Source organism: Gossypium hirsutum, chromosome D10 (assembly GCF_007990345.1).
Source record: "Gossypium hirsutum isolate 1008001.06 chromosome D10, Gossypium_hirsutum_v2.1, whole genome shotgun sequence".
In the NCBI taxonomy this organism is placed as follows: Eukaryota; Viridiplantae; Streptophyta; class Magnoliopsida; order Malvales; family Malvaceae; genus Gossypium; species Gossypium hirsutum.
Window position 1 is genome coordinate 66,439,906 of NC_053446.1, and position 25,708 is coordinate 66,465,613.

Consider the following 25,708-nt stretch of genomic DNA (forward strand, 5'->3'; position numbering starts at 1 on the left):
TTTACTGTGCAACCATTGTCTGCATGCATTGAAATATTATATATATATATATAAATTCAAAAAATTATAAAAATAAAAAATTAAACTTTTTTTAAAAAATTACCTTTGACTTTGACTATTATTAATGAAGGAGAGCTGACCAGCATTGATCACCATTGATGAACAGTTTATCGGTGTAGACCAAATTTGAAATTTTATATATTTTTCAAAAGATAATTTTTTTTAAGATATTAATTTTTCTTATTGAATTGATATATATTTAAAATGTTTATATATTTCAAAAATTTTAAATTTAAATATTTTCAATTTTTTTATATATATTTTTTGGTTTTATGCATTTTTTTTCAAATTATTATAATTTCTATATAGTATATATATATATTGATTTTTTTTTTGTGATTAACTATTTCTTTCCGTTTTTTATTTTTATTTTTGAATTTTTATAATTTTATATATATTAAAAGTTTCTAATATTTTCTATAATTTATATATTTTTTGAATTTAGACAACTTTTTAATTGTATAAAATTTAACTATTATTTTCTTTTTTATATATTTCTGAATTTATATTTATATATTTTTTAAAATTTTCTAATTTTTTTATTTTAAAAATCATTTTTTATATTTTTATAAGATTTTCACTATATATATACACATATATTAATTTTTGTCCACGGGAATACATGTGTCACATTTTAATTGACTAATAATGTCATGTGGCATGTTCTAATAAGCACCACCTCTCAATCAATTTTTTTAACAGTGTTACCGTCATTAGACTGAATCAATTAACTTAATGTGACTTTAGGTACTAAATTAAGGAAAACAATATAATTTAATGTGACAATGTGGCATAATTTTAAAATATCATATTATTAAATTTCAATGGAATCTAATATTAGGGACCAAAAATGAACTTAATTGTCAAGTTAAGGTTTGAAGGTAGACAAAAAAATAAAGATAGCAAAATAAACTTAATTATCAAGTTCAGAGACCGGTAATGCACTAATCTGATTGATTCTTTTAGTTTAATTATAAAATTATTAAAATTTTAAAAAATAAAAAATTGGGTTAAATTGATTTTTTATTTCAATTCAATGGGTTGATTGATTTTTAATCCAATCAATCTGATCGACCTATCCGATCCGGCCTAATTAGCCAAAAGCTAAAGGTGAAGGATTTTTTTTGTTTTTTTCCTTTTTGTCATAGGAAATGCAAGAGAGATACTTCGCTTTCCTATCTCTGTTGGCAGAGCTTTTAAAACATTCACAAGGGTTACTTCAGTTTTCAGCAATAGTAAAGTAGAGCTTTGGAAAAACTTAGGCACACACAGGCGGATCATCGATCACTTTGAAATCTCCCCCCAAAAAAAAGAGAGTAATTCAGACTCTGTTTTTTTTTATAATCAGCAAGAAAAATGGCAGAGGCTATTGTGTCCTAAGTTGTTAAAAGAATTTCAGAATTACTCATCCATGAAGCAGTTTTCCTCAAAGATGTGAAAGATCTGCGTAATCAGGTGTCGGAAATCAGAGATCTTGCTTACGGCCGAAGATGTTATTGATTCATTCATTCTTGAACGTGCACATCAAGGAGGCTTACAAGGAATCATCAAGAGATTCATCTCCGTTTTCGCCAAGCCTCGTCATCTGCATAAGACCCGCGTACAGGACAAAGCAATCCAGACCAGGGATGTAAATAGCGGTCAGGTAGCAGAATAGCGGCCGCTATATAGCCATAGCGGCGCCGTCCGAAACAGCTACTGCTGAAAGTAGCGGTGTGAAGCAAAGTCACACCAATAGCAGTGGACCGTGTCCGTAATTTAATGGGTAACGGCCAATTGCGGCAATAATGGGCCGCTATTCCCGTTATTTTTCCGCTATTGCCATTGATATCTATTTTTTTACTTTGTTATTAGTTGTGTGAATTTTCACGATCGCGATACTCGCAGTAACCACAATAGCATCCGTTATGTCCACAACCATGATAAATGCAATGCGACCAAAAATACGGCCGCAACCGCAATTTAAATCCCTGATCCAGACCAAGCTTAAAAGCATTTCCGAGACTCCTCCAGCTTATGAGATACCTGGTGGTGGTGAAGGATCCAGCTCTGTTTACAGTTTGCAGCAGCAATTAAGAAGGACGTTCTCGCTTGGAGGTTAGCACCAAAGATGTCCTAGCCCAGTTGATGACGGAAGAAGATAGACCCCATGTCGTTGTCTCAATAGTCGGCATGGGATGGGAGGCATCGGAAAGACAACTCTTGCCAAAAAAGTATATCATCATTATGTGGTGAGACGTCGTCTCGATTTCTTGGCTTGGGCTTATATATCTCAACAATGTAAGCCAAGAGAAGTCCCGTCATGCAAAAAAAGAGTTCACGCATCCTAGAAAATGAGAACTTAGGAGAACACTAAGCCTTTTAAGTCCAAACTCTATAGTTCAAGTCAGGGATTTAAATTGTGGTTGCGGCCGCGTTTTCTGTCATATTGCCGCAATTGGCCGTTATTTGTTAAATTGCGGCTGCGGTCCACCGCTATTGGTATGACTCCGCTTCAGACCGCTATTTTCAACAGTAGCTTTTCAGCAGTAGCGGTTTCAGACGGTGCCGCTACGGCTATATAGCGGCCGCTATTCCGCTACCCAACTGCTATTTACATCCCTGGTTCAAGTACTTCACTGATTCTTTTTACTGTTCCATATTTTATAACAAGAAATATACATATATATATCGAACCACGTGAAGGAAAACGAAAAGCATGAAAACTTATAAAATGCAATGAACTTGAAATAGAAGTCATAATATTATAAGTTGATGCAGTTTGAGCAACATCTATGCATTACTATGCCCAATGAGGAAGCCCTACATTATATAGTAGCATTTCTAACTTGAAAGGAATATTAACAAACATAAAGCTGTTCTAGTAAACACTAAACAGCAAATGTCTTCACTGCTACCAGTCTGCCTGGAAACACTACCTTGTTCCATTCTGGCTCTCTACACTGAGAAACTGCAGAAACAAACCCAAAATAGAAGTATCTACAGCACTAAAAACCTTGTTCGGTAAGCAAAGGTTAAACATTTTTCAAACAGAGGGTGACCAAAAAATTTGATTTCGAATAGTTTAGTGATTAATAGAAAAAATTAAAAGTTCAGTGGCCAAAACAAAACACGGGCAATAGTTTAGTGACTATTTCAATACTTTACCCATTAGTATGATAGTAAAATTAACTTTTGATCCCTCAAAAATCTATACTTCAACTGCCCTTAGTTGTCTTTGGTTATGCATATCTAAATATATATTTGAGAAAACTGCCTAGTTGGTCACCCAATGGGATCTTTCTTGTTGAAAATAAGCAAGAGTGGAAAAGAATCCAAGGAATAAATTATTCACGTTTTCTGAATCAAGGCATAGCATAGCTGGTTTAGCTCGGCTGGTACATGTGGACATGGGTTTGAATCTCACAATCAATATATTTTTATTTGACTTAACAATCACCCTTAATCTCCCTCCGGTAGTTTCCCTAATCAATTTTAACTTTTTCTCATCCATAAAATTCAACTAAAACTCTATGATAAAAGAAAAACCCAACTAAAACTCTATCATATTTGGACAATTTTAATTAAAATAAAATACAAACTCAATTAAAAGCTTACGATGTTAGGATAATTTTAGTTAAAATAATCAAACCTATAACACATCAAAATACTTTCACCTTAATCAAATTACAGATATTATTTATTGCTTTAGAGAGTTATAATACAAATAAATCTTTTAATTGATTCAATTTAATCTTAACTCTAACCTATTTAAGTTCACTTTCAAGTGTATTATTGATCTATAAATAGTCAATTGATTCATTTGATTTTTATCATATCAATTTATTCAAGTTTTTTTTTTAATGATGAATTTCAAAAGTATAACGTTTTTTGTTGTGTTTTTGTCATGTCTTTTGGTCTCAAAGGCCGAAAAAGTTGAAGTTGTGGTTGAAGGAGCAACTTCCATTGCTCAAACCGATGAAGATTTTATTTGCGTTACCCTTGATTGGTGGCCTACAAACAAGTGTGATTACGATCAATGTCCGTGGGGTCAAGCTGGACTTTTTAATTTGGTAATTTTATTTTATATTTTGAGTATATATTGATTAAAGACTGTTTATTTACTTAGATGTTTATTAATTTGTATTATAAATTCTATTTATAGGATTTGAAGAACAAGATTCTTGAAAAGGCTGTAAAAGGTGAGTATTAGAGTTATTCTAATGAATGTTTTGTTTACTAATTTTTTTTTATTTATATGAGCAGCTTCTAACATGCTAATTAATGTTGGTGAGTAATTTATGGTTTCAGCATTTAATCCTTTGAGAATTAGAGTTGGAGGTTCGTTGCAAGATCAAGTGGTGTACAACGTTCGAAATAATGTTGAGAATTGCCAACCATTCCAAAAACAAGACAAGGACTTCTTATTTGGTTTCTCCATTGGATGTCTTGACATGAAGAGATGGGATGAACTCAATGAGTTTTTCAATCAAACTCGGTATAAATTTATGACATATATGTTATTTTTAAATAATATTTATGATATGAACTATTAATGTTATCTTTATGTTGCAGAGCCAAAGTTACATTTGGTTTAAATGCTCTTATTGGAAGAAAAGAGTCTGAAATTGAAAAGACTCTTTGGGTTGGTGATTGGTATTCACATAATGCTAATGTTCTTTTCGTTTTTTTAGGAAATGAATTGTGTGGATCAGGAGTTAGTGCTAAGATTGAAGCTAAACAATATGCAAAAGATATGGCAACACTTAAAAATCTTGTAAAAGAGATGTATCCAAATCCTAAAACTCAACCTAAAGTTTTAGGCCCGGGAGGTTTCTATGACAAGAAGTGGTTCGATACTTTTTTGGATGCTTCAGGACATGATGTTATTGATGGTGTTACACATCATATTTATAATCTTGGACCTGGTATCTATCTATATATCAATTAAAAAAAATTAATTTATTGTTTTGCCATGATTTGTTTAATTTTATTGATGATTAATGTAGGTAATAACCCTGATGTGGTTCACCGTGTCCAAGATCCATTTTTCTTGACTCAAATTGCTCAAACATTTAAAGATGTTTCAAATGCTATTGACAAATTTGCACCATGGTCTGGGGCATGGGTTAGTGAATCAGGCGGAGCTTATAATAGTGGTGGTCAATTAGTGTCGTATACATTTGCATTTGGCTTTTGGTAAGTGTTTTTTTAAATCTTTTATTAGTTGATTATTTTTAAGGCCCTATTAAAATCTAATAATTAACTTATGACTCCAACAGGTACTTGGACCAATTGGGAATGACATCAATTTATAACCACAAAGTTTATTGCAGACAAGCTTTGACTGGGGGAAATTATGCTCTTCTTAATACTACCACATTCATTCCTAATCCAGATTATTACGGGTAACTTTCATATATTTTCCACCATATTTGTTGTTAATTTCATTTGTTTTAATTGTATTTATTAAAATATCTTTTGCAGTGCGCTTTTGTGGCATAAAGTTATGGGGAGTAAAGTTCTTTCTGTCACACATAAGGGTTCTCCATATTTGCGTGTATACTCTCATTGTGCCAAGAAGGAGGTAGTTTTTATTATTTTGGCTGACTCAATTAATTTTAATTTAATTTTTTATTTATAAAATTTTTGTTTGGTTGCAGCCCGGGATTTCTTTCGTTTTCATCAACTTATCAAAAAATACCTCTTTTGAAATTGATCTTTTCCATGATCTAAATTTAAATGGTGGGAGTCCAAGTTTTGAATTTAAAGGACATAAAGAGCGAGAAGAGTATCATTTGACTCCAAAAGATGGAAACATCTTAAGCAGTGTCGTATTGTTGAACGGAACACCACTAGAACTTTCAGACTCGTTGGAGATACCAAATTTGAAGCCGAAGCTTGTGGATGGTTTGAAACCTATTAGCATCGCTGCTCATTCAATCGCATTTGTAACCATAAGAGATTTCAATGCACCTGCATGTTCTTAGGATTTTATTTCTTTTTGGAGCAAAATTTATTGATTTTATTCATTAGGCCAATTTAAGATTTTTGGTTTGTGAGGAACGATTTATTGATATTGTTCATTAGGTCAATTTAGGTTATCATATTCATTTTTTTTATTTTTTATTTTTTAATTTGTTCTTTCTGATTAAAATAAATTATTCTTTTTATTATTTTATTATTCATTTTTTTCTTTTTTAATTTAACTCATAATTATGTTTAATAATAATTTCATCGAAGATTTTAAGCAAAAGTTTGGAATAAAAATTATGAGTATACATATTTACAGCACTGTATAGTCTACAAAGCCTTCATTAAGACAACTTGCTGCTTTTGCCTACATCGTCTAGCACCTAGAGAATTTATTTTGCCTTGTCTTTACATTGTCTTTTTTACAATTTTTTTTTAAAATTAATAAATAAACAGTAAATGAAAGCAAACTTTTCTTAAATAAATAAATAAAATTAATAAATAAAGATTGTTTTTTGCTTACTAAACGAGCCTTATCTGCTTAATTATTGCAGCTTTCTATACCACTAGGTTTAGATAGTCGGTAAGATGCACTACGATTATTTTATTTTCTGTCTCATGCTACAATATTGTTATAGTATTTAATTTCACCTTCATCTTTATTTTTACACTAATCGCAAATAAATACACCGCTCATCCAAACCCACCCTAAGATATTTATATATTTTTTTTATTTTTATTGTAATATATATTTTTTATATGAATTGATTGGTTTTGTTAATTTATGAAATCGTATGAATAAAATCATGTCCCTTTGTCTTTCTCATCAACTAATAATTTTTGTTTTCATGAATTTAGATGTTACGAGTGTTTGTAATCGAGTTGAGTCTGTTTAATTTGGATTAAACTTGTATATGGATTTGGTATGGTGTAATTCATTATTACTTAAACTCAATAGGGTCTAATATATGAGCCCTAAATTTTGAGAATCTTGGAAGAGAAATGGTGAAATACTGCGGACGTCTACCTCTAGCAATTGTTGTGTTGAGAGGCTTGCTAGCAACAAAAGACTCATTGGCTAAGTGGGAGATGGTTCACAAAAGCATCTCTCATGTGGACACTTAAAAAGGGCTTCAACAAGAAGACGATCAATATGGTAGAGTGAATCGAATTTTGGCTTTAAGCTACAATGATTTACCTTATCATTTAAAACCATGCTTTTTATATCTCGGTCATTATCCAGAAGATTGGGAGATATCAAAGAAGGTACTCATTCGATTATGGATTGCTGAAGGTTTCATTTTAGCATCATTGGAAAGCAAAGAAATGTTGATGGAGAATGTGGGTGAATTCTACCTAGAAGAGCTAATAGGTAGAAGTTTGGTTCAGGTTGCCAGGCGAGATTATACAGGAAGAAATGTGAAAACATGCAGGATATATGATCTCTTGAGGGACTTGTGCATACAAAAAGCAAGAGAGGAGAAATTCTTGGAAATTCTTCAGGCACCATTAACTGAATGTAATGTGTCATTGGGGGAATCTATGTTACGAAGAATTGTTATTCATCCTTGCAAAAGGGATGTTTGTTTGCAGGGAGAACATCCGAAGTTGCGTTCTTTGTTGCTATTTCAGAACGAGGAATTGATAACACTCCACTTGTCAAAATGCAAATCTTCAAATTTTTAAGGGCGTTGAATCTTGTGAGAGAAAATATCGGTGAGTGGCATCTCCTTCATTTGAGGTATTTGAAGCTAAATGGATTGAAGGTTAGTGATTCCTAATGTTTTATTCAAATTACAACGTTTAAGGCATATTGTATTATCTACTTGGCGTTTTAAGTCGAGGATGAATAGGGCATTGCATTGGCAGCCGAGGTTTTGTTCAAAAAATATTGAAACTTTGAAGTATATAATGGTGGACAAGATGTTTATTGAAAATAATGAGTTACTTAGATTGGCTAATAGTCAGTGTTTAGGAATAGCATTTAAGAGATTAAAAGGTGTAAAGCCTATCCTAATGACGTTGACCGAATTGCATCCCCTTGGGTCATTGTACATTGAGCTTGTGGATATAGTCCCAATATCATATCCAAACTTGAAACCCCTTTTGAGGTGTCATTGCCTCTCTAAACTAGAGTTAAAAGTGAAGATAAAAGAAGATTCGAGTTTAAGCCATCATTGCCTCTCTAAAGTAGAGTTAAAAGTGAAGATAAAAAGAAGATTCGAGTTTAAGCCATCATATTTTGAAATTCCTTCCATCAAGCATTGTCAAGTTAACTTTGTAAAGTTGCCTCGTTTGAGGATTCTCAACTTATATTTTAAAGCATATATGGGGAGTAAAATGATTTGCTCTATCAGTGGGTTTTCTTAACTTGATTTTCTTGAAATGTGCTTTCTACTTGAGTTGAGTGGGAGATAGAAAAAGGTGCAATGCCACCTGTCCGGAGTTTACTTTTGTATGGCATTTTAAATTTGGAGATATTGCCACTCGAGTTGAGGTATATTATTACTCTCTAAGACTTAAAATTAAAAGGAATGAAGAGGTTATTAATAGAAAGGAGAGGATTGCTATAAAGTATGCTACATTCCCTCCATCGATGTGACAGAGGTAATTATTATTTCATGATTTCCATTTCATATATTCAATTATTACTAACTAGTATAGAAAAAATGATGATCATATGTATATACCATTTTCTTCTTGATGAATGTAATCTAATGATCGACACTGAAATGCACTTGGTCGAGATTGGCTGCTGCTTTGTTTGATCAACCAAGCAAGAACAACAAAGGGGATGATTGATATTCACCTCCTTCAAGCGAGTGTGTGTGCTCTTTTAAGAAATCAAATACTACATAATGTGAGGTTGAAGATGATAGATTTCCATTGATGAAGATTATTTATCCACCATCGTTTCTAGATTCTGCGTTTTCCTTAGTAATCTGCTTACTTTGATTCTCTTTACAAATGGTTCCTTAATTTGCATGTAATTATGGTGGTAGATGATGATGTCTTCATTGAGACCATTTAATCAACTATTTCAATTCAAAGTGCTTCTTTAATCTTTTATGCAAATTCTGAAGAATTTGTGTTATTGCTAAAATTCTCCCAATTTGCTTGATTGTTGGACTGCCTAGAACTGCAATACTTCTTCCTTTAAATAAATAATTATTTTATTTATAAAATATATCTAATTATTAATATAAATTGTTTCAAGCATTTTAATTTTTCTAGAAGACGTATGGTCAGATCGAACTGGGGTCGAACCTAGATAAGGAGTTTTTAAGCATAGTCTCAGCCTAATCCGAATAATGGGCTTGATATTTTGTTCAAGTCCAACCCTATATAAAATAGAGTAATTTAAGCCTAGTTCAACTCGACATAAAATTGGTTTTTTCCGATTGAAGTGAAAGTATAAATTCTAGCAATTATTCGACCAAACCGATCTAATTCGATTAATTGGTCAGTTAACCGATCTAGTTTGGTCGGAGGTCAGTTAAAGATTTTTTGAAATTTTGGTTAATAGTTAATTCGATTTGAAATCGGGTAATTAAAAAATTTTAATAAATAATATTATATATTATATGTATTAGGCTTTTACTAATTTAATTAATTCGGTTAATTTGGTTAATTCAGTCAAATGAACATTATAAAAGAATTATATATGTTTTATACTTGTTTTAACAAAAAAAAACAAAACATATAAATTTCGGTTAACCGACTGAATTAACCAAAATATTTCAGTTCGGTTAATTTTTTTTGAAAAAAATTTAGTTCAATTAACGGTTAAAGGATTAAAAATTTCGACTAATTCGGTTAATACTAGTTTGGTTTGGTTAACCGTTTGAACAACCGTACCTCGAAGGATAAGATGAGCTTACATTTTTTGTCCAATCTCATTTTTCAAGCTTTGGCAAGCCTACTCATATTTCGAGACTCTATGTTTTTATTTTTAGACATTTAGTTCATATGTTTTTTAATTTTCAAAGTTCAAGTTTACGTTAAATTTTTTTATTAAATTTATTGATGTGATATTTTAAAATAAAAAAATACACACGTGGTAGTCATGCAACTAAAAAAAAATATCATAATGAACTTCAAGTTAACAGAAAAAACAATAATGTTAATATTTAGACTTGAATTTTAAAATCTAAAAAATAAAGAGACCAAATTTTTACAAATAAAAATATAAAGACAAAATTCTAAGTTTTCAAAGAATGCAAGGACTTATAACATATTTTAACCAAATAATTATCAATATTGACGTTTCTTTATTGGATGCTATAAACCGTGAGCGATGACTTTTGGGTCTTCAAATAGTTGTGGGACTTGAGATACTTATCAAGTCAGAATTTTCTACATAAATTTGTGCAATTTTCTACATATACTTGTGGGTATTCAAAATAGTTATCAATTCAGAATTTTCGACCAACAGAAGAAATGGCAGATGCTATTGTTGTGTCCTGTAGCTGTTGAACCAGTTTTCATTGATGAAGTGATTGGTTAGTAATTTGATCAGATTCTACAGATTTTCATTAATGAAGTTTAGTTATCCAATGTTTTGTCTGATTGATCATAGTTTTTTTCCTTCATAATCTAATAATGGTGGGTGATGTGTTGGTTGATATTAATTTACCGTATGAATTCAAAGTGCTTATTTAGTCTTTCATGAGAATTCACAACATCCACTGTTGCTGAAACTCTCTCAATTTCCAGGATTGTTTTTCAGAGTTCATCAATCAGTTTGAGATATGGCAGGTGCTATTGTGTCCTTAGCTGTGGAAAGAATTTCAGATTTGCTCATCCATGAAGCAGTTTTTCTCAAAGATGTGAAAGATCAAGTTGAGAGCCTAAAGGCTGAACTGAAGCGTATGGAGTGCTTCTTGAAGGACGCTGATCGTAACCCAGACCAAGACGAGCGTTTCTGCAATCGGGTGTCGGAGATCAGAGATCTTGCTTACGATGCTGAAGATGTTATCGACTCCTTCATTCTTGAATGTGCACATCAAGGAGGATTTCAAGGAATCGTCAAGAGATTCACCTCCATTTTCACCAAGCCTTTTCATTTGCACAAAATAGGGGTGCAGGTCAAAGTAATCCAGATTAAGCTTAAAAACATTTCCAAGAGTCTTCCGGCCTATGAGATATCCGGTGAAGGAGAGGGGTCTAGCTCTATTTCTAGGGTGCAACAACGGTTAAGGAGGACATTCTCGCATGTTGAGGAAGAGGATGTTATTAGCTTGGGGGTTAGCATCAAGGATGTCCTAGCCCAATTGATGACTGAAGATGACAGACCCCACGCCGTCGTCTCAATAGTTGGCATGGGGGGCATCGGAAAGACTACTCTAGCCAGAACAGTATATAAACACATTTATGTGAGACGACATTTCGATTGCTTAGCTTGGGTTTCTATATCTCAACAATGTAAGCCAAGAGAAGTTTTGCTTGATGTCCTGATGAAAGTTCAACATGAAAGAGCATCAATTGATAATCTAAATGAGAATCAATTGGTTAAAAGACTTTCAAATGTTTTGAAAGAAAAGCAGTATTTGATAGTCTTCGATGATATCTGGAGAAGTGAAGATTGGGATATTCTTAAACCCGCTTTTCCACGAGGAAAAAAAGGAAGCAAATTTTTGTTCACAACACGCAATAAGAATGTAGCTATAGTTGCTGATCCTTGCAACTCTCCGATAGAGCTCCCATTTCTTACAGATGATGAAAGTTGGAAGCTTTTTAGAAGCAAAGCATTCCCTCGAAACAAGATAGGTTCTCATGCCTGCTTGGAAGAATTTGAGAAATTCGGGAGACAGATGGTGAAGAAATGTGGGGGCTTGCCTCTAGCAATTGTTGTGTTGGGGGGCTTGCTAGCAACAAAACACTCATTGGTCCAGTGGGAGATGGTTCACAGAAATATCTTCAATGGACACTTAAGAGGGTTCCAACATGATCATCAATATGATGCAGTGCATGGAATTTTGGCTTTAAGCTACAACGATTTGCCTTATCATTTAAAGCCATGCTTTCTATATCTTAGTCATTATCCAGAAGATTGGGAGATATCAAAGAAGGAACTTATTCAATTATGGATTGCTGAAGGTTTCATTCCACCATCATTAGAAAGCACCGAAATATTAATGGAGGATATAGGCGAACAATTCTTAGAAGAGCTCATAAATAGAAGTTTGGTTCAAGTTGTTAAGCGGGACTATACAGGAATAAATGTGAAAACATGTCGGATGCATGACCTCTTGAGGAACTTATGTATAGAGAAAGCAAGAGAGGAGAAATTCTTGGAAATTATTCAGCCACCATTGACTGAATTTAACGTGACATTGGAGAAATTTATGCTACGAAGAATTGCTATTCATCCTAGGAAAAGGCATGTTTCTTTGAAAGGAGAACATCTAAAGCTACGTTCTTTGTTGCTATTTCAGAATGCGGAATTGATAAAACTCCACATTTCAGAATGCAAAAACTTCAAGTTTTTAAGGGTGTTGAATCTTGTGAGAAGGGATGTCGACAAATGGCATGTTTCATCTGAAATTGGTAATCTCCATCATTTGAGGTACCTGAAGATGCAAGGTAATCAAATCATCTTACCCCACACCATTGGCCAGTTGAAGAGTTTACACACTCTATATCTCCAATGGGGGTCAAAATTAGTAATTCCTAATGTTTTATTCAAGTTAGAACGTTTAAGACATATTTTACTATATGCTCGAGGCTCTAAGTCGTGGATGAAAGAAGCATTGCAATGGCGGTCGAGGTTTTGTTCAAACAATGTTCAAACGTTGAAGTATATAGTGGTGGACAGGAAGTTAATTGAAAACAATATGGTGCTTAGGTTGACTAATATTCAACGTTTAGGATTAGTATTTAATAGACGGAAAGATGTGAAGCCTATCTTAATGTTGCTGATTAAATTGCATCGTCTTAGGTCATTGTACATGGAGTTTTATTTGGGTCCAATCTCAATATCTTCTTCAGATTTGGAACTCCTTTCTCAATGTCATCACCTTTCTAAACTAGAATTAAGAGGAGAGATAAAAGAAGATCTATGTCCGAGCCATCATGTTTCGAAATTTCTTCCGCCAACCATTGTCAAGTTAACATTGTGTTCCTCTAAGATGATTCATGATCCAATGGGAGTATTGAAAAAGCTGCCTTGTTTGAGGATTCTTAGATTAAGGGATAATGCTTATGTGGGGGCTAAAATGGTTTGCTCTATCCATGGGTTTCCTCAACTTGATTCTCTTGAAATGATTTCTCTACGAGAGTTGAAGGAGTGGGAGATAGAAGAAGGCGCAATGCCACGTCTTCGAAGTTTGTATTTCAATGACATTTACAACTTGAAAATGATTCCAGAAGGGCTAAGGTATATTACCACTCTCCAAGAATTAAAACTAACAGACATGAGGAGGTCACTAGAAGAGAAGATTCAAGTGAAAAATGGAACAAAAGGAGAAGATTTCTATAAAGTGCGCCACATTCCCTCCATCCAAATCCGGTAATTATTAATTCATAATTTCCATTATTACTAGTATAGAAAAATGATGATGATGATATGTGTACTCCATTTTCTTCTTGATGAAGGAACTCACTCTTCGTAAGGCACTAAGCGAATTGGGATGCACATAGCCGAGATAGGCAGCTGCTTTGTTGGAAGAACCACCACAGCTCCATGAAATTGATAATGGTGGGTGATTTGAGTGTCTTTATAAACAGTTTGCTTTGCATGTAATCATGGTGTGTGGGTCATCTTTTGATTGAGATTTAATCAACTGTTTCAATTCAAAGTGCATTGAATGTTTACTATGAGCCATGATTGAAATAGTAATTGAATTCATAAGTCACAATCATGTCAGTGTAATTGATTAGTGTTTTTAGAATGATCAACATGGGACGCTCCTCCAAGTTTTCTTTATCCGTTTCGTCTTTCCCCAATAATTTTGAGAGAGATAATTTTAGATAATAAAACAAGCTTTTAGGCCTATTATAATTTTGTATATTAGACTTTATTATAAAGTTTTAAAGTTTTTTCATAAATATTTTTTAAAAATTAATATTCCAAGTAAATAAAAAAATCAATTATATAGTTTATTTTAGAAATATTTTTTTACATATTACATCATAAAAATTTAAAATTAAATAAAAATAGAATCAAGTTTAGTTTTATTAATGCCAATTTTTTAACTTCTGAACTAAAACCATCCAAATAGTATCTATTCGGATCGATTTTTAATTTCTTGATTTTTTTGTCTAATTAATATAAAAATTTTAAAATATATTTTATTTCATAATAATAATAAGCTTTACAATTTATAATAAAATAACTCAAACTTAAATTGAAGGGGTACAAAATCCTTTTCTTATTTTCATTAACAAAAAATTAAATTAAATTTCCTATGAATAAACTGGCGATTGCAAGAGAGTAAAGATAATCACTTCCGCAGCTGATCTTCCTATAGGTGAAGAAAAGTATACAATAGGGGCGGTGCTATCGCGTGAGAAACAAAAAACAACGGTGTTTCCGGCGAGGGACACACGTGGAAGCATCTGATTGGAAACAATATTAACCGACCTTAAAATCCAACGTTAAATGGAATTGCCGCACGTGGTGGAAAAGGAAAATTCCAAACTGAAAGCATATTCGTTCCAGTATATCCTATAGAAGCAAAAACCACCTACAACCGTTACCATGATACCACCCTCTGAGTGGTATTTATTTTGATAAATATTAGTAATATTTATTTTTATTATTTGAAAAGGTTTTTTTTATCAAAATTAGACATGTTTTAGATTTATTTTATTAATTTTTATAAGATAGTGAATAATTTTTAAAATATATAATTAGTTTTTTAAGAAATACTTTTAAAAGAATTATAGTTTTTAAATGGAGGTAGTTTTTGAAGAGAAGATAGATAATTATTTATTTTATACAATCTAAGCGTTTTATGTCGATTTAAAAATAAAGTAAACATCACACGTGATATCAAACTGAATTAAATAATTATAGATGATACCTCGTTTTATCAAGTGATATATTAATGACATAAAGAACAGTGACTAAATCTTTTATCAGTACCTTAAAAACTAAGGTTCAAATCTTGTTATTAACATTCGCTATTCTAAATTGTAACTTGTATCGATTTGCCTTAAATATGTCCTACATTTACCCTATCTTGATTTATTTTGATAAGGGTTAAATCATTTTTGGGGCCTGAATTTAGTAATTTTTCTCACATTGGGGCCTAATTTTTTTTTATCCAAGTTAAGCTTTGAACTTGACAATTATTCTCACATTGGGACCTAAATTTTTTTGTCCAAGTTAGGCGCTAAACTTGATAACTTTTTCTAGATTTAGGTTTGAACTTTTTTTTATCCGAGTTAATACGTAGAATGCCTAAAGCTCAAATCCCAATGTAGGAACAATTACCAAGTTCAAACCTTATTATGAGAATAACTGCCAAGTTTAAGGACTAACTTAGAAAAAAAGTTCAAACCATAATATAAGAACAGTTGTCTAGTTTAATCCTCAAGGTGAAAATAATTGTCAAAGTTCGGGGCCTAACTCAGATTAAAGAAAATATTTAAGACCCCGATATGAGAATGATTACAAAATTTAAGCTCTAAATAGTTTTTAACCCTTTCGATTAAGATCCAAATATATTTCAATTATCAATTCGAATGTATACTTATCTTTTCTAGATTTATTTTGATATATATTCAAATATTTTAGATTATCACTTTCATTCCTACTTATAGTGATTGATTTTCTTATAAACACATATTTTAATTATCAATTAAATAGTATTTATAGTAGTTGATTTTATATATTACTTTATGATTGTATTTATACTTATAATAGTAAAATAAAAAAAATCTATCAAACAAATATATAAGGAAATAATTATTTAAAAGAGGTGTTTTAGGAAAATATTGACTTGATAGAAAAGTCAGATAGATCAACGGCTGTAAACAAAGAGGGAAGTCGGTTCGGTAGATTTAGATGGTGGTAACTGATTAACATTAAAAACGACATCGTCTCACTCAACCTTTCGGGGAAAAAGAATAGAAAAAGCGAAGACTGAAACTTTTTTAAGAAGCGTAAAGAAAAATAACAACAAATAAAGAAAAAATCTTTAAATTCAAGCTTTGATTTTTGTTCCTAAAAAACCGAAGCTCTGTTTCTTTTTACCTAATAGATTTGCAGTCTTTGGTAAATTTTGCAACTATTTTTGGGTTACATTTAGATATGCAGACGGAAGCAAGAGTTGGTGTGGTAAATTCAAGCCATGGAGGAGGGGGAACAAATGGTGGGGTTGAAACAACAAGCTTGAAATTTAAGCAGCAACAGCAAGAGTTATTACAAGCTCAAAAAACCCAGATCGGTACTGTCTCTCAGTTGCTTGCTGGTGGGGTTGCTGGTGCTTTAAGCAAGACTTGTACTGCTCCTCTTGCTCGTCTCACCATTCTTTTTCAGGTTTTGGTTCTTTTAGCTATTTTTGTTCACCTTTTTTTAAAGATAGCTTGGGGGTGTTTGAGATGGTTTTGGGGTTAATTGTATTTTGGTTTGATTTAATTTATTGAAAAAAAATGACGGTTTGGTAGTATTTTGATGAATTTTGCATTAAAGATGGTAACTTTGGGAAATATTGATGTATTTTTGTCAATTGATGGAAGTGTATAGGGCAGCAAAAACTCTGATTACCTTTTGGTATGCTTTGGTTCTGTATTTGTAAGTCATTGCACAAATTGTTTTTACAAATATGGAGTTAAATTATCTTTGAGGGTGATATGAGTGTCTATGAATTCTGGAAACCGATATTGTCTTCACCTTTTGTGTATGAAACAATAATATGATAGGGTAGCTTATGCATTTCAAATTAGTTGGGTTAAACCATATGATGTGCCATGTATAATGTCTATGCAATGAGCCTTTCATGCGTGGATACTGATAAAATGTTGTTATTCTCCATCCTTTATTTGTTGAATCCTTGTTTTAGATTCTGTCATCCAATCTTCATGGCATTTGCTTGCTATCATAACTAGTTTATCGTATCGTGTTTTTGCCTTTCCATGAATTGCCAACCCTGTGATAACCTTGTTTTTTGTCGTCATATCTTGTAGGTGCAAGGTATGCACTCTGATGCTGCCACATTAAGAAAAGCTAGTATATGGCGTGAAGCATCACGTATTGTTGGTGAAGAAGGTTTCAGAGCCTTCTGGAAAGGGAATCTTGTCACTATCGCACATCGTCTGCCGTATTCTTCTTTAAATTTCTATGCCTATGAGCAGTATAAGAAGGTTGGTACTAAGATTCTAGACACCATACTCTTTGACGTTCTCTGTTTCTTTTCAGCATTTTTCTTCTAACATTTTGATAATTATTCTTTGTTTCAGTTACTATATATGCTTCCAGGATCGGAAAATCATGGTAAGAGTATGAGTGCCGACATTTGCATACATTTTGTAGCCGGTGGCTTGGCAGGAATTACTGCTGCATCTGCTACATATCCACTGGATCTTGTTAGAACACGTCTCGCAGCCCAGGTCATATTCATATGCTCTTAACAAAATAATTTTCATTGCTTTACGTAGGTTAATAGTTTTTTTCATTTTCGTTTGTTCTTTGTTTTCCTGATATCGACTGAACTTGTATCACCAATGGCTAGTTTACATGACGGAGATGCATGCACATGCTTCCATTTGGGTCTTAAAGGGTTTCTTGATTTACATTATTTACAACTAGGAGTGATATTTAAGCATCTCTATTTTTCTTCTATATATACAGACAAATGATACATACTACAGAGGCATTTGGCATGCTTTACGAACTATTTGCAAAGATGAGGGGGTTTTAGGCCTATACAAAGGACTTGGAACGACTCTCTTAGGTGTTGGACCCAGCATAGCAATTAGCTTTTCAGTATATGAGAGCTTGAGGTCTTTTTGGCAGTCACGCAGGTAATTAATCATCTTAGAACAATAAATAGTGTCTTCTTCTAATTATTATTTCATAAATCATTACTTTTCTAAGCTCAATTCTTTTCTCTCCTTTTCTCTTTAATCAACTTCACATTAGGCCCCATGATTCCACTGTCCTGGTCAGTCTAACTTGTGGCAGTCTTTCTGGGATTGCATCATCAACAGGTGAGTAATCTTTATACATTGCAAATTTCTGAAATCTGTGATTTATTTTCATTATTTTCTTCTTTTTTGGTTATTTAACAAACGAGCACTTAATTTGATGTTGCCTTCGAGATAGTTTACACTTGTGTGGATCCACTTCACTGCATTGTTCTATTTTTCCTGAATAACTATCTTTTAGGTAAATGTTTTCTCTATTTTCAGTTGTATATTGCTAGATCATGTTGCGTAACTTGTCGTTTGTAATGCTGTTTTGGCTGAAACATTTTTGGTTGAAATGCTTAAAAGTTAATTTGATCTAACAATGTCATTATTTAACTATAGAGGTTAATACTTTCAGCTGTTTACTATGCTTTTGGTGCAGAGAAGCAGGTTACGGTGCAGGCTCTGCATTAAGAATCTAAACCAGATTGCATCCTAGAGCCGTGACCCAAACCGGAGTTGTTTTTTGTAATGGCATGAGAGGTTTAGTAAGGAAGTCAACAAGAAATTTGCCATTTTTCTCTTCTCTACCGTTATTTATTCTTATGTCAAACTTGGTTATAACTTCGCTCTATTACGGGTTTTTTTCAACAACTTTTCTCCCCAAGGATTGCAGTTTGTCCCGTAATGCTCTACTCTCAGGTGAACTAATACTGCTTCCTCAAGATATCAGTGTGAGAGAGGTATCCTCCTTGAGGTATGCTTCTCGGTTAGGCTTAGTGGATCGAAGTCCTTGTGATGTTGCTGGTGCTTTTTTCCAGGAACTCACCATTAATTTGTACCAAATGTGGAGTAAGCTCAATATTTTACATAGGACAGATATTTTACTAACAAAATAGTGATTCAAACGTGTGAGCAGGGTCAAACTACTAGCTTCTATTAATGGAAGCTAACCATTATTCCTTATGAAAAAGACAATTGTGGGTGAGATTGTGCAGCCTTGACATGGTTTCGGTCACATTTTGTGGTGTTGTGTTTATCTCTCATCTCTTAGGTTTTCCTTGGGGTACTCAGGTTGTAACCAGGTTTCTAGCTTTTGCATAGATCTTTTTTACTTGCTGCAAAAGATCTATAAGGGGTTCAGTGTAATTCCTATTCGGGTCAGTCTAAACCCACGTTTAATATTACTTACATTGCCAATGGTAGTTCTTGTTGACTTTCTTACTAAATCATGTTGACCATAACACAATTTAATTGCTTTCTCCTTTTTATGATCAAATGTTCAATTATCGGTTTCTGGCATTCAAGTTGAGGATTCCTTAGTTGGCAGGGAAGTCGTCGTTTGAAAGCTTGTTTTCGATGTTAAATTATAAATATGTGATAGCATGCTGTTTGTTGATAGCTTGGATTTTTTTCACTTTAGCAGTTGAAACTAGCATATTTATCGAGAAAATTTCTGTGCGATTACGTTGTTTGGTTGGTTTGTGTTTCTAAGTAGAACCTCTTAATGTGTTGGATCTATGCAATATTAAATTGTCATCTATGAACTGCCTTTTAATGTGTTAGATAAAGTAATTCATGACTCTTTCATTTGTGTTCTTTATAAATGCAGCAATATTTCCATTGGATCTCATTAGGCGACGGAAACAGTTAGAGGGAGCTGGTGGACTAGCCCGTGTTTACAAAACAGGGCTTTTTGGCACATTTAAACACATATTCCAGACCGAAGGCTTTCGTGGCTTATATAGAGGGATATTGCCTGAATATTACAAAGTGGTACCCGGTGTCGGTATATGTTTCATGACCTATGAAACATTGAAGACCCTTTTAGCAGATGTTACCACAAAATTATAGTTCGTTTTCTTAAATCCAACCGTTCAAACCGCAACTGAAACTACAGATTGGTTGAATTGGTTTATGTGATAGCACAACACAATTTAACTTTCATAGCTCATTTTGCAGTGGCAGATTTTGTTATGCTACTGTGATAAATACATTTTTCCATGTATATAGATGGATGGTGACATACATTTCAAGTGTAACCTATGATGTCTGCATCATTAAAGATTCAATATCGATGGTGATCATCTACGAACACCCTTTTCCCAGGTTCGAGTTTTTACTTAATTGCAGAAATCATTGGCATGTATCATTACATTCATAACTTAAATTTTTAGTAATCTTTTAACTCTTACAATGAGTCTTTGGATTATATCTGCTGTAATTTTATCAATAATCTTAAAAGTTGCAGGTGCTGAAAATTCTGCAACTTTACTTGTGCATAAATTGTAGTGCTTTTCAGATCATTGTCCTCTTTGAAGAATTATGATCTCAGTGGTTAAAAGTCCCATGGGAGGAATTTGTATTAGGAGTTATAATGCATTTTGTTCTCCTTTTTAAAAGATCGGGCAAATTCATATTAGTATTAGATAAGTTTAGCACGTCACGTGTTACTGTTTAATTATTCTATCAATCACATTAGATTTTAACAATATAAACGGAACAATATGAACATATGAACATTTTAACAAAAAGGATAATTTGTACTTTGATCTTAATTTTTGTCTATTTTTTATACTTTGATCTTAATTTGTCTATTTTTAATAAAAAGATGAAATGCAACCTAATTGGCACCTGAACTAAATTGATATGCAATTTGCTGATATAACCGCGGTTGAAGTGACAGTTAGTATTATAAATCAAAGTTCAAAAACTTGTGATGATGAAGAAAAAATCAGTATGCAAACTTAAAAGCAGCTTGGATCTCTATAAATTTGAAATATGATTTTCCAAGAAAGTTCTTGAGCATTTTTATGCAATTGGAAGTTACAGCAAGGAGCCAAAGGTAAAAAGAAAGAGAAACTCATCTTATTAGACAATAATAAATGTTAAAACCAAGTTACTTTTGAACCAGAAAGCATAATCTTTAACTTTGTGTTGATCATGTAAACCCCATGAAAATTTTGGGGAGAAGTTGTTTCAATCTTCTGTCATGACCTCCAATATGTTTGACAAGCTGACTCAACACTCAGGTTTTTACAATGGGAAATTCCCCGGTCAGACGAATATGGTCTAAGGTTTGACGTAAACCGTATCTATTGACGGCTGCATTGGCAGCTCGAAACCCCCCACCGTAGGCAGGGGAAGCATCATGAGCAATCTGGTGAATGAAGAATTCACCAAGCTTGTTTTCAACATTAGATTTCCCTCCTTTCTTAGACGACGAAGAGGATGATGAAGCAGCTGATGTAGATGCTCTACTGCTCGATCCTGGTAGTACTTCAGACTCAAGCCACATGTATGATAACACTTGACAGATTCCTTCCTCAACCTCAGGGTTCAGGTTCCGATAACCTGCAGTATAGGAGAACACAACATAAAAATGGAAGAATATTGAAAAACTTCATGCAGGAAAGAGGATTGATTACGGTTTTATTCTACCTTTGAGGCGTAACCAGCCGTGCATTAACTCGTGTGCAAGAATAGCCCCAGTTAACAGTCTGCATATTCCGGCAAATATTACTGTCTGAACAACAAGAGATAAATTAAATCATAAAGAACATAAGCAAGAATTACCTTGGAAGACCATACAGAACTAAAATGGCAGTGACTTCACATTTCCTGGTCAGCTTTTGAGGTTGAGTTCTCATGCCAATAAGTTGTCGGCCTCCTATTCGCGGTCTCTTTAGTATCTGCAACAAATGAAACGAAGATCAATGTCAGACTTATGTCAATCAACAAAGCAAAATCATGGAATTAGTTCAGTTGACGTACACTGGTAACTGTCTGTTCTTCAGACAGACATAAGCCCCTTGTCTCAGGCATATGATGATATCCCTGGAAAGAACCAAAACTGAAACATCAAAGCCATTCCATGAAACATACGAAAGTGTAAAAAATTGAACAAGGGTTCATAATGTTACATTCTTTTCTCCAACAATAGCTTCATTAAGTGCTTGTCGTTCAACAAGAAGCATCGGAATTTGCTGGTCTAGTTTCATGTTCATTCCTTCATAATAGTCTCTAATGGCATGGTATAGAGGTTGGCAATCACCAGTGTCCATGATTGCAGATTCCATGCATTCCAAGCATAAACTCCGACCATCTTCAAGCGAATAATATCTTACATTCCAAGACTTCACGAGACAAAAATTGTGAAGAAAAACAGGGTTTCAAGGAGAAAAACAGAACAATAAATTTGAAGCTTTAACACACATTTAATCAAACAGTTCCGAGAATCCATACCTCCAAACGTTCACAACTACAGCAACGAGCTGTGTTATCATGTTCATGTGATGGACAATACTTTTGGGACCAAAATGGATGGCATCTATACTCTATTAAACCGGCTCCATTTGTCGGAATCTGAAACTCAACATAATCGGAAATAAGAATGTCACTCATAGAACTAATAATTCAAATGATATGACCAAAAAAGATTCTTACAAATTGGAGACAAACATCACATTTAGGATGTGTCAGTTCTTTGAAGCAAGTTTTGTGATATGGATCCCTCCCTGATAAAGAAAACTTGAATCACCACAAGAAAACACACAAGCTTAGAGCTATATGAAGAGCAATACGATATTTGAAAAGCTGAACACACAAAAAATGAATCAAACTACCTCATGCTCGGTAATCGGATACCCACAGGAATGGCAACGGAAGCAATTGGGATGAAAATATGCTCCCATGCATCCCAAGTAATTGCCATATCCGATCTCACGATGACAGCCAGCACATACTCTGCAAGTCATAGGCATCAATTATAAATTAATCAGATACAAGTTTTGGTTCCAAGATGCCTTCCCCATTAAGTAACCGGGATTTGGCTGTGGGACGGCACAAGAGAAGGCATCTTAGAACTCAGTTTTTACATAATCTCACATTGCTTTACAACTATGAGTTAAAGCTTTTTTACCTATATCCAACAGGATGGTACTGCATATTGCCATAAGGAGGATATGCAGATGAATTCAAGCCACCATTATCAGCTCCCCTAGGTAAAGCTCCACCATAATTATTGTCTCGTCGCCATTCATTGTAACCTAAAACACCATAACACCAAATAAGTATGTGAAAGATCAAGAGGTTACAAGGAGAAAGAATTAAAGATTAATGAGGGTCATGTAGGATGAAATTTATCAAAAAACTTACCATTTGGTTTTCCCATTCCCTCAGATAAAGAAAGTGCAATTGCATGGTCTAATTCTTCTTGTTCCTTCTTTGACCTAGGACGTTCATCCTATTGACATAAAACCAAAACTTGATCTCAAAAACATTCCTAAATCATCTAACCCCAACAAAGGAACACAATGTTCTAACACAAGTCTACAAATTTGTTGAGGGGAGGTTGGACTTCTTTGGGAAAAGACTTCAAAGTGTGTCCTTTGGGAAAAGAATTGTGCTTGGAGTGTCTGTGTTTAGTCTATCTCCCGACTCCACGAAGAGCCATCAACAGGCTCACATTTGCCCTTGGCAGGCGAGGTGCTCCCACTCTATGAACCCGTTAAGAGCTCTCCGTGGAGTGGAAAGATAAAACCAAGCATAGATATCCCGGGCACAATATCTCCATCGTAGGGACACACTGACTGCTCCCAAAGCAAGTCTCACCTCCCCTCAACAAAATTCAATCCCAATAGGCATCTTTTTTCATGTAAAATTTAATCTAATATTATGTTCATATGCTTGAAAGTAAACCAAATTACTTAGAGAACAATATAGGATAGTAAAGTTACCGGCATCCTAACCGGAGCACGAACAACCATGTTTTCTTCCCCTAGATAATGAGGATTATAACCACCACTACGGCCGCCATGACGACCACTTGAACTTGACTTAAAAAGCTTACTCAACCACTTCATAATCCTTGATTTTCTCTCCGGATATGAATTGTTAAAGTCCCCTGCTTTTTCCATAATAAAAAATTCAATACCATAAACCAAAAAAAAAGGGTCATATCAAAGAATTCAAACCAAAACTCAAAAAACAAAAAACAACCCACCATAGATACAAGGATGAGAGAGGTGGTTAACAACCGAGGGAGGAGGAGGAGGCGGCGGCGGCGGTGGAGGAGCCATGGGGTATATATTTTATTGAATAAAAAAAGACCAAAATTTGTGAAAGAAAACGAGAGGGGGAGAGAGAGAGAGAGGAAAGTAGAAGGGTGAGAGAGAAAACAAGGAAGGGAGAGGAGAGAAACCATTGTTAAAAGAAGGGAAAGAAAAGAAAGAATCTGAAGGGGAGAAAGTAAGCAAAGGGGGCAGAGAAGGGAGAGAAGAGATTCTTGGCTTGAGAAAGTGGAAGGAATATTTGAGTAAAGAAGATATATAAATTTAATAATGGAAGAAAAAAAATGGAACTCTGTGAACGGTTTAGAAAATTGCAGGTCTTCCATGAATAAAGGTTATCTCTTTTGTAATCAGAGCTGGGAGAAGGGAATTTTGTATGTGTTTTTACAGATCAGGTGCTATGCTTTAGCGGTTTTCTTTTTAATGGTGAGATGGATGGATTTATTTGAAAGGAATTTTTTTGCCGGGTAAAAGGTCGATCTGATGGAAAAGGACCCTCGAATTCTTTTCATTTACATAATTGCCATTGTAACTTCTTTTTCGTACTCATGTCATATTTCTGTGTTAAATATTAGGGTAAATTGCATTCAAGGTCACAAAACTCTTAGTAAGTTTATGTTTTGGTCACTCAACTTGAAAATGTTACAAAATAGTCAATTAACTATTCAGATGTTTTAATTCAAGTTACTAGGCTATTAAAATAACTATTGTATGGTCTTCTGTGTTCCGAAAGCTCTCATTCCCCTTCTCTTCTATACTTTAGTTCTTTTTCATGAAACAACTTTCAGTGTCTTGAATTTGCAAACCAAAATATAAATAGCTTTTTCCTTCAATCTTTGACACTAACCGTCCAATCGACTTCAATATATGTATGTTCTTTTACTTGTTGATGGGTATTAATCCACAATACTAATCATCGAATTGTTGCTTAAAGCTCGCTAGCCGAACATTTAAATAAAACTTAATAATCTAGCGACTTAAATAAAAACTTTCAAATATTTCAATGACTTAAATGATAAATTTTGAATAGTTCAGTGACCATTTTCTAACTTTTTGAAGTTGGGTGACTAAAACGTAAACATATTAATAGTTTAGTGATCTTGAGTGCAGTTTACCCAACTTTTTTGTTGGGATAAATCTCAAAGTTATATATGAACTTTAATTTAATGTGCAATTTGAATAAATAAATGTACATTTGAAACTTTAATTTTGATTCTATCATACATATTTAAATAAATAAATAAATACATCAATTTATTTTTATATTGGATAAATATAATATGCAACCTATAAACATAAAAATGATGATATATCAATAATTTTATTAATAATATACGAGAATTAAATCAAATCAAATTTTCATGTATAAAATTGCATGTTAGACCAAAGTTAATATATAATTTTGAGATTTGTCCTTTTTTTATATTCATGTTATTTTTATGCGTTAAAAAAATGAGATATTCAAATTACTATATTTATTTTTCATCCAAGACCATTTAAAATAATATAAAATATTATATTTATTTTTGGCCTGATGGTTAAGGGTGTTC

At 33.3% G+C, this 25,708-nt stretch overlaps 4 protein-coding genes across 9 annotated transcripts; 3 read left to right on the forward strand and 1 right to left on the reverse strand.

Moving 5' to 3' along the window:
- Nucleotides 1–3,860: 3,860 nt before the first annotated feature.
- LOC107935298 (heparanase-like protein 2) lies at nucleotides 3,861–6,215 on the forward strand. The gene is made up of 8 exons (XM_041103734.1): nucleotides 3,861–4,112; nucleotides 4,205–4,241; nucleotides 4,351–4,537; nucleotides 4,615–4,967; nucleotides 5,049–5,238; nucleotides 5,322–5,447; nucleotides 5,527–5,626; nucleotides 5,703–6,215. The coding sequence occupies exons 1-8, from the start codon at nucleotides 3,903–3,905 to the stop codon at nucleotides 6,027–6,029; spliced, it is 1,530 nt and encodes a 509-aa protein (XP_040959668.1). The 5' UTR covers nucleotides 3,861–3,902; the 3' UTR covers nucleotides 6,030–6,215.
- A 4,169-nt stretch (nucleotides 6,216–10,384) lies between these two features.
- On the forward strand, nucleotides 10,385–13,917 carry LOC107935319 (disease resistance protein RPP8). Its single transcript, XM_016867889.2, has 3 exons — nucleotides 10,385–10,514; nucleotides 10,729–13,522; nucleotides 13,609–13,917. Exons 2-3 carry the CDS (start codon nucleotides 10,764–10,766, stop codon nucleotides 13,631–13,633), a joined length of 2,784 nt encoding a protein of 927 aa, XP_016723378.2. The 5' UTR covers nucleotides 10,385–10,514; nucleotides 10,729–10,763; the 3' UTR covers nucleotides 13,634–13,917.
- Nucleotides 13,918–16,072: 2,155 nt separating this feature from the next.
- Nucleotides 16,073–20,281, forward strand: LOC107935339 (mitochondrial substrate carrier family protein B). Of its 5 annotated transcripts, none has more exons than XR_005919961.1 (7): nucleotides 16,073–16,498; nucleotides 17,146–17,322; nucleotides 17,419–17,568; nucleotides 17,810–17,982; nucleotides 18,101–18,168; nucleotides 18,530–18,844; nucleotides 19,700–19,864. XR_005919961.1 is itself a non-coding variant. In XM_041103736.1 (7 exons), exons 1-7 carry the CDS (start codon nucleotides 16,271–16,273, stop codon nucleotides 19,939–19,941), a joined length of 1,101 nt encoding a protein of 366 aa, XP_040959670.1. In that variant the 5' UTR covers nucleotides 16,073–16,270; the 3' UTR covers nucleotides 19,942–20,281. The 5 variants fall into 5 exon arrangements, 3 of the variants coding, with proteins under 3 accessions (XP_040959670.1, XP_040959671.1, XP_016723402.2); XR_005919962.1 differs by having other exon boundaries at nucleotides 18,530–18,630; nucleotides 19,700–19,820; XM_041103736.1 differs by lacking the exon at nucleotides 18,530–18,844 and adding an exon at nucleotides 18,284–18,346 and having other exon boundaries at nucleotides 19,700–20,281.
- Nucleotides 20,282–20,933: 652 nt separating this feature from the next.
- Nucleotides 20,934–24,568, reverse strand: LOC107935338 (protein DA1-related 2). Of its 2 annotated transcripts, none has more exons than XM_016867912.2 (12): nucleotides 24,092–24,568; nucleotides 23,826–23,992; nucleotides 23,245–23,332; nucleotides 23,009–23,135; nucleotides 22,713–22,833; nucleotides 22,534–22,617; nucleotides 22,333–22,452; nucleotides 22,011–22,223; nucleotides 21,862–21,924; nucleotides 21,664–21,779; nucleotides 21,529–21,587; nucleotides 20,934–21,441 (listed from the first exon to the last, which is right to left on the reverse strand). In XM_016867912.2, exons 1-12 carry the CDS (start codon nucleotides 24,165–24,167, stop codon nucleotides 21,116–21,118), a joined length of 1,560 nt encoding a protein of 519 aa, XP_016723401.1. In that variant the 5' UTR covers nucleotides 24,168–24,568; the 3' UTR covers nucleotides 20,934–21,115. The 2 variants fall into 2 exon arrangements, with proteins under 2 accessions (XP_016723401.1, XP_040959669.1); XM_041103735.1 differs by having other exon boundaries at nucleotides 23,826–23,995; nucleotides 24,092–24,558.
- Between the last annotated feature and the right edge of the window lie 1,140 nt (nucleotides 24,569–25,708).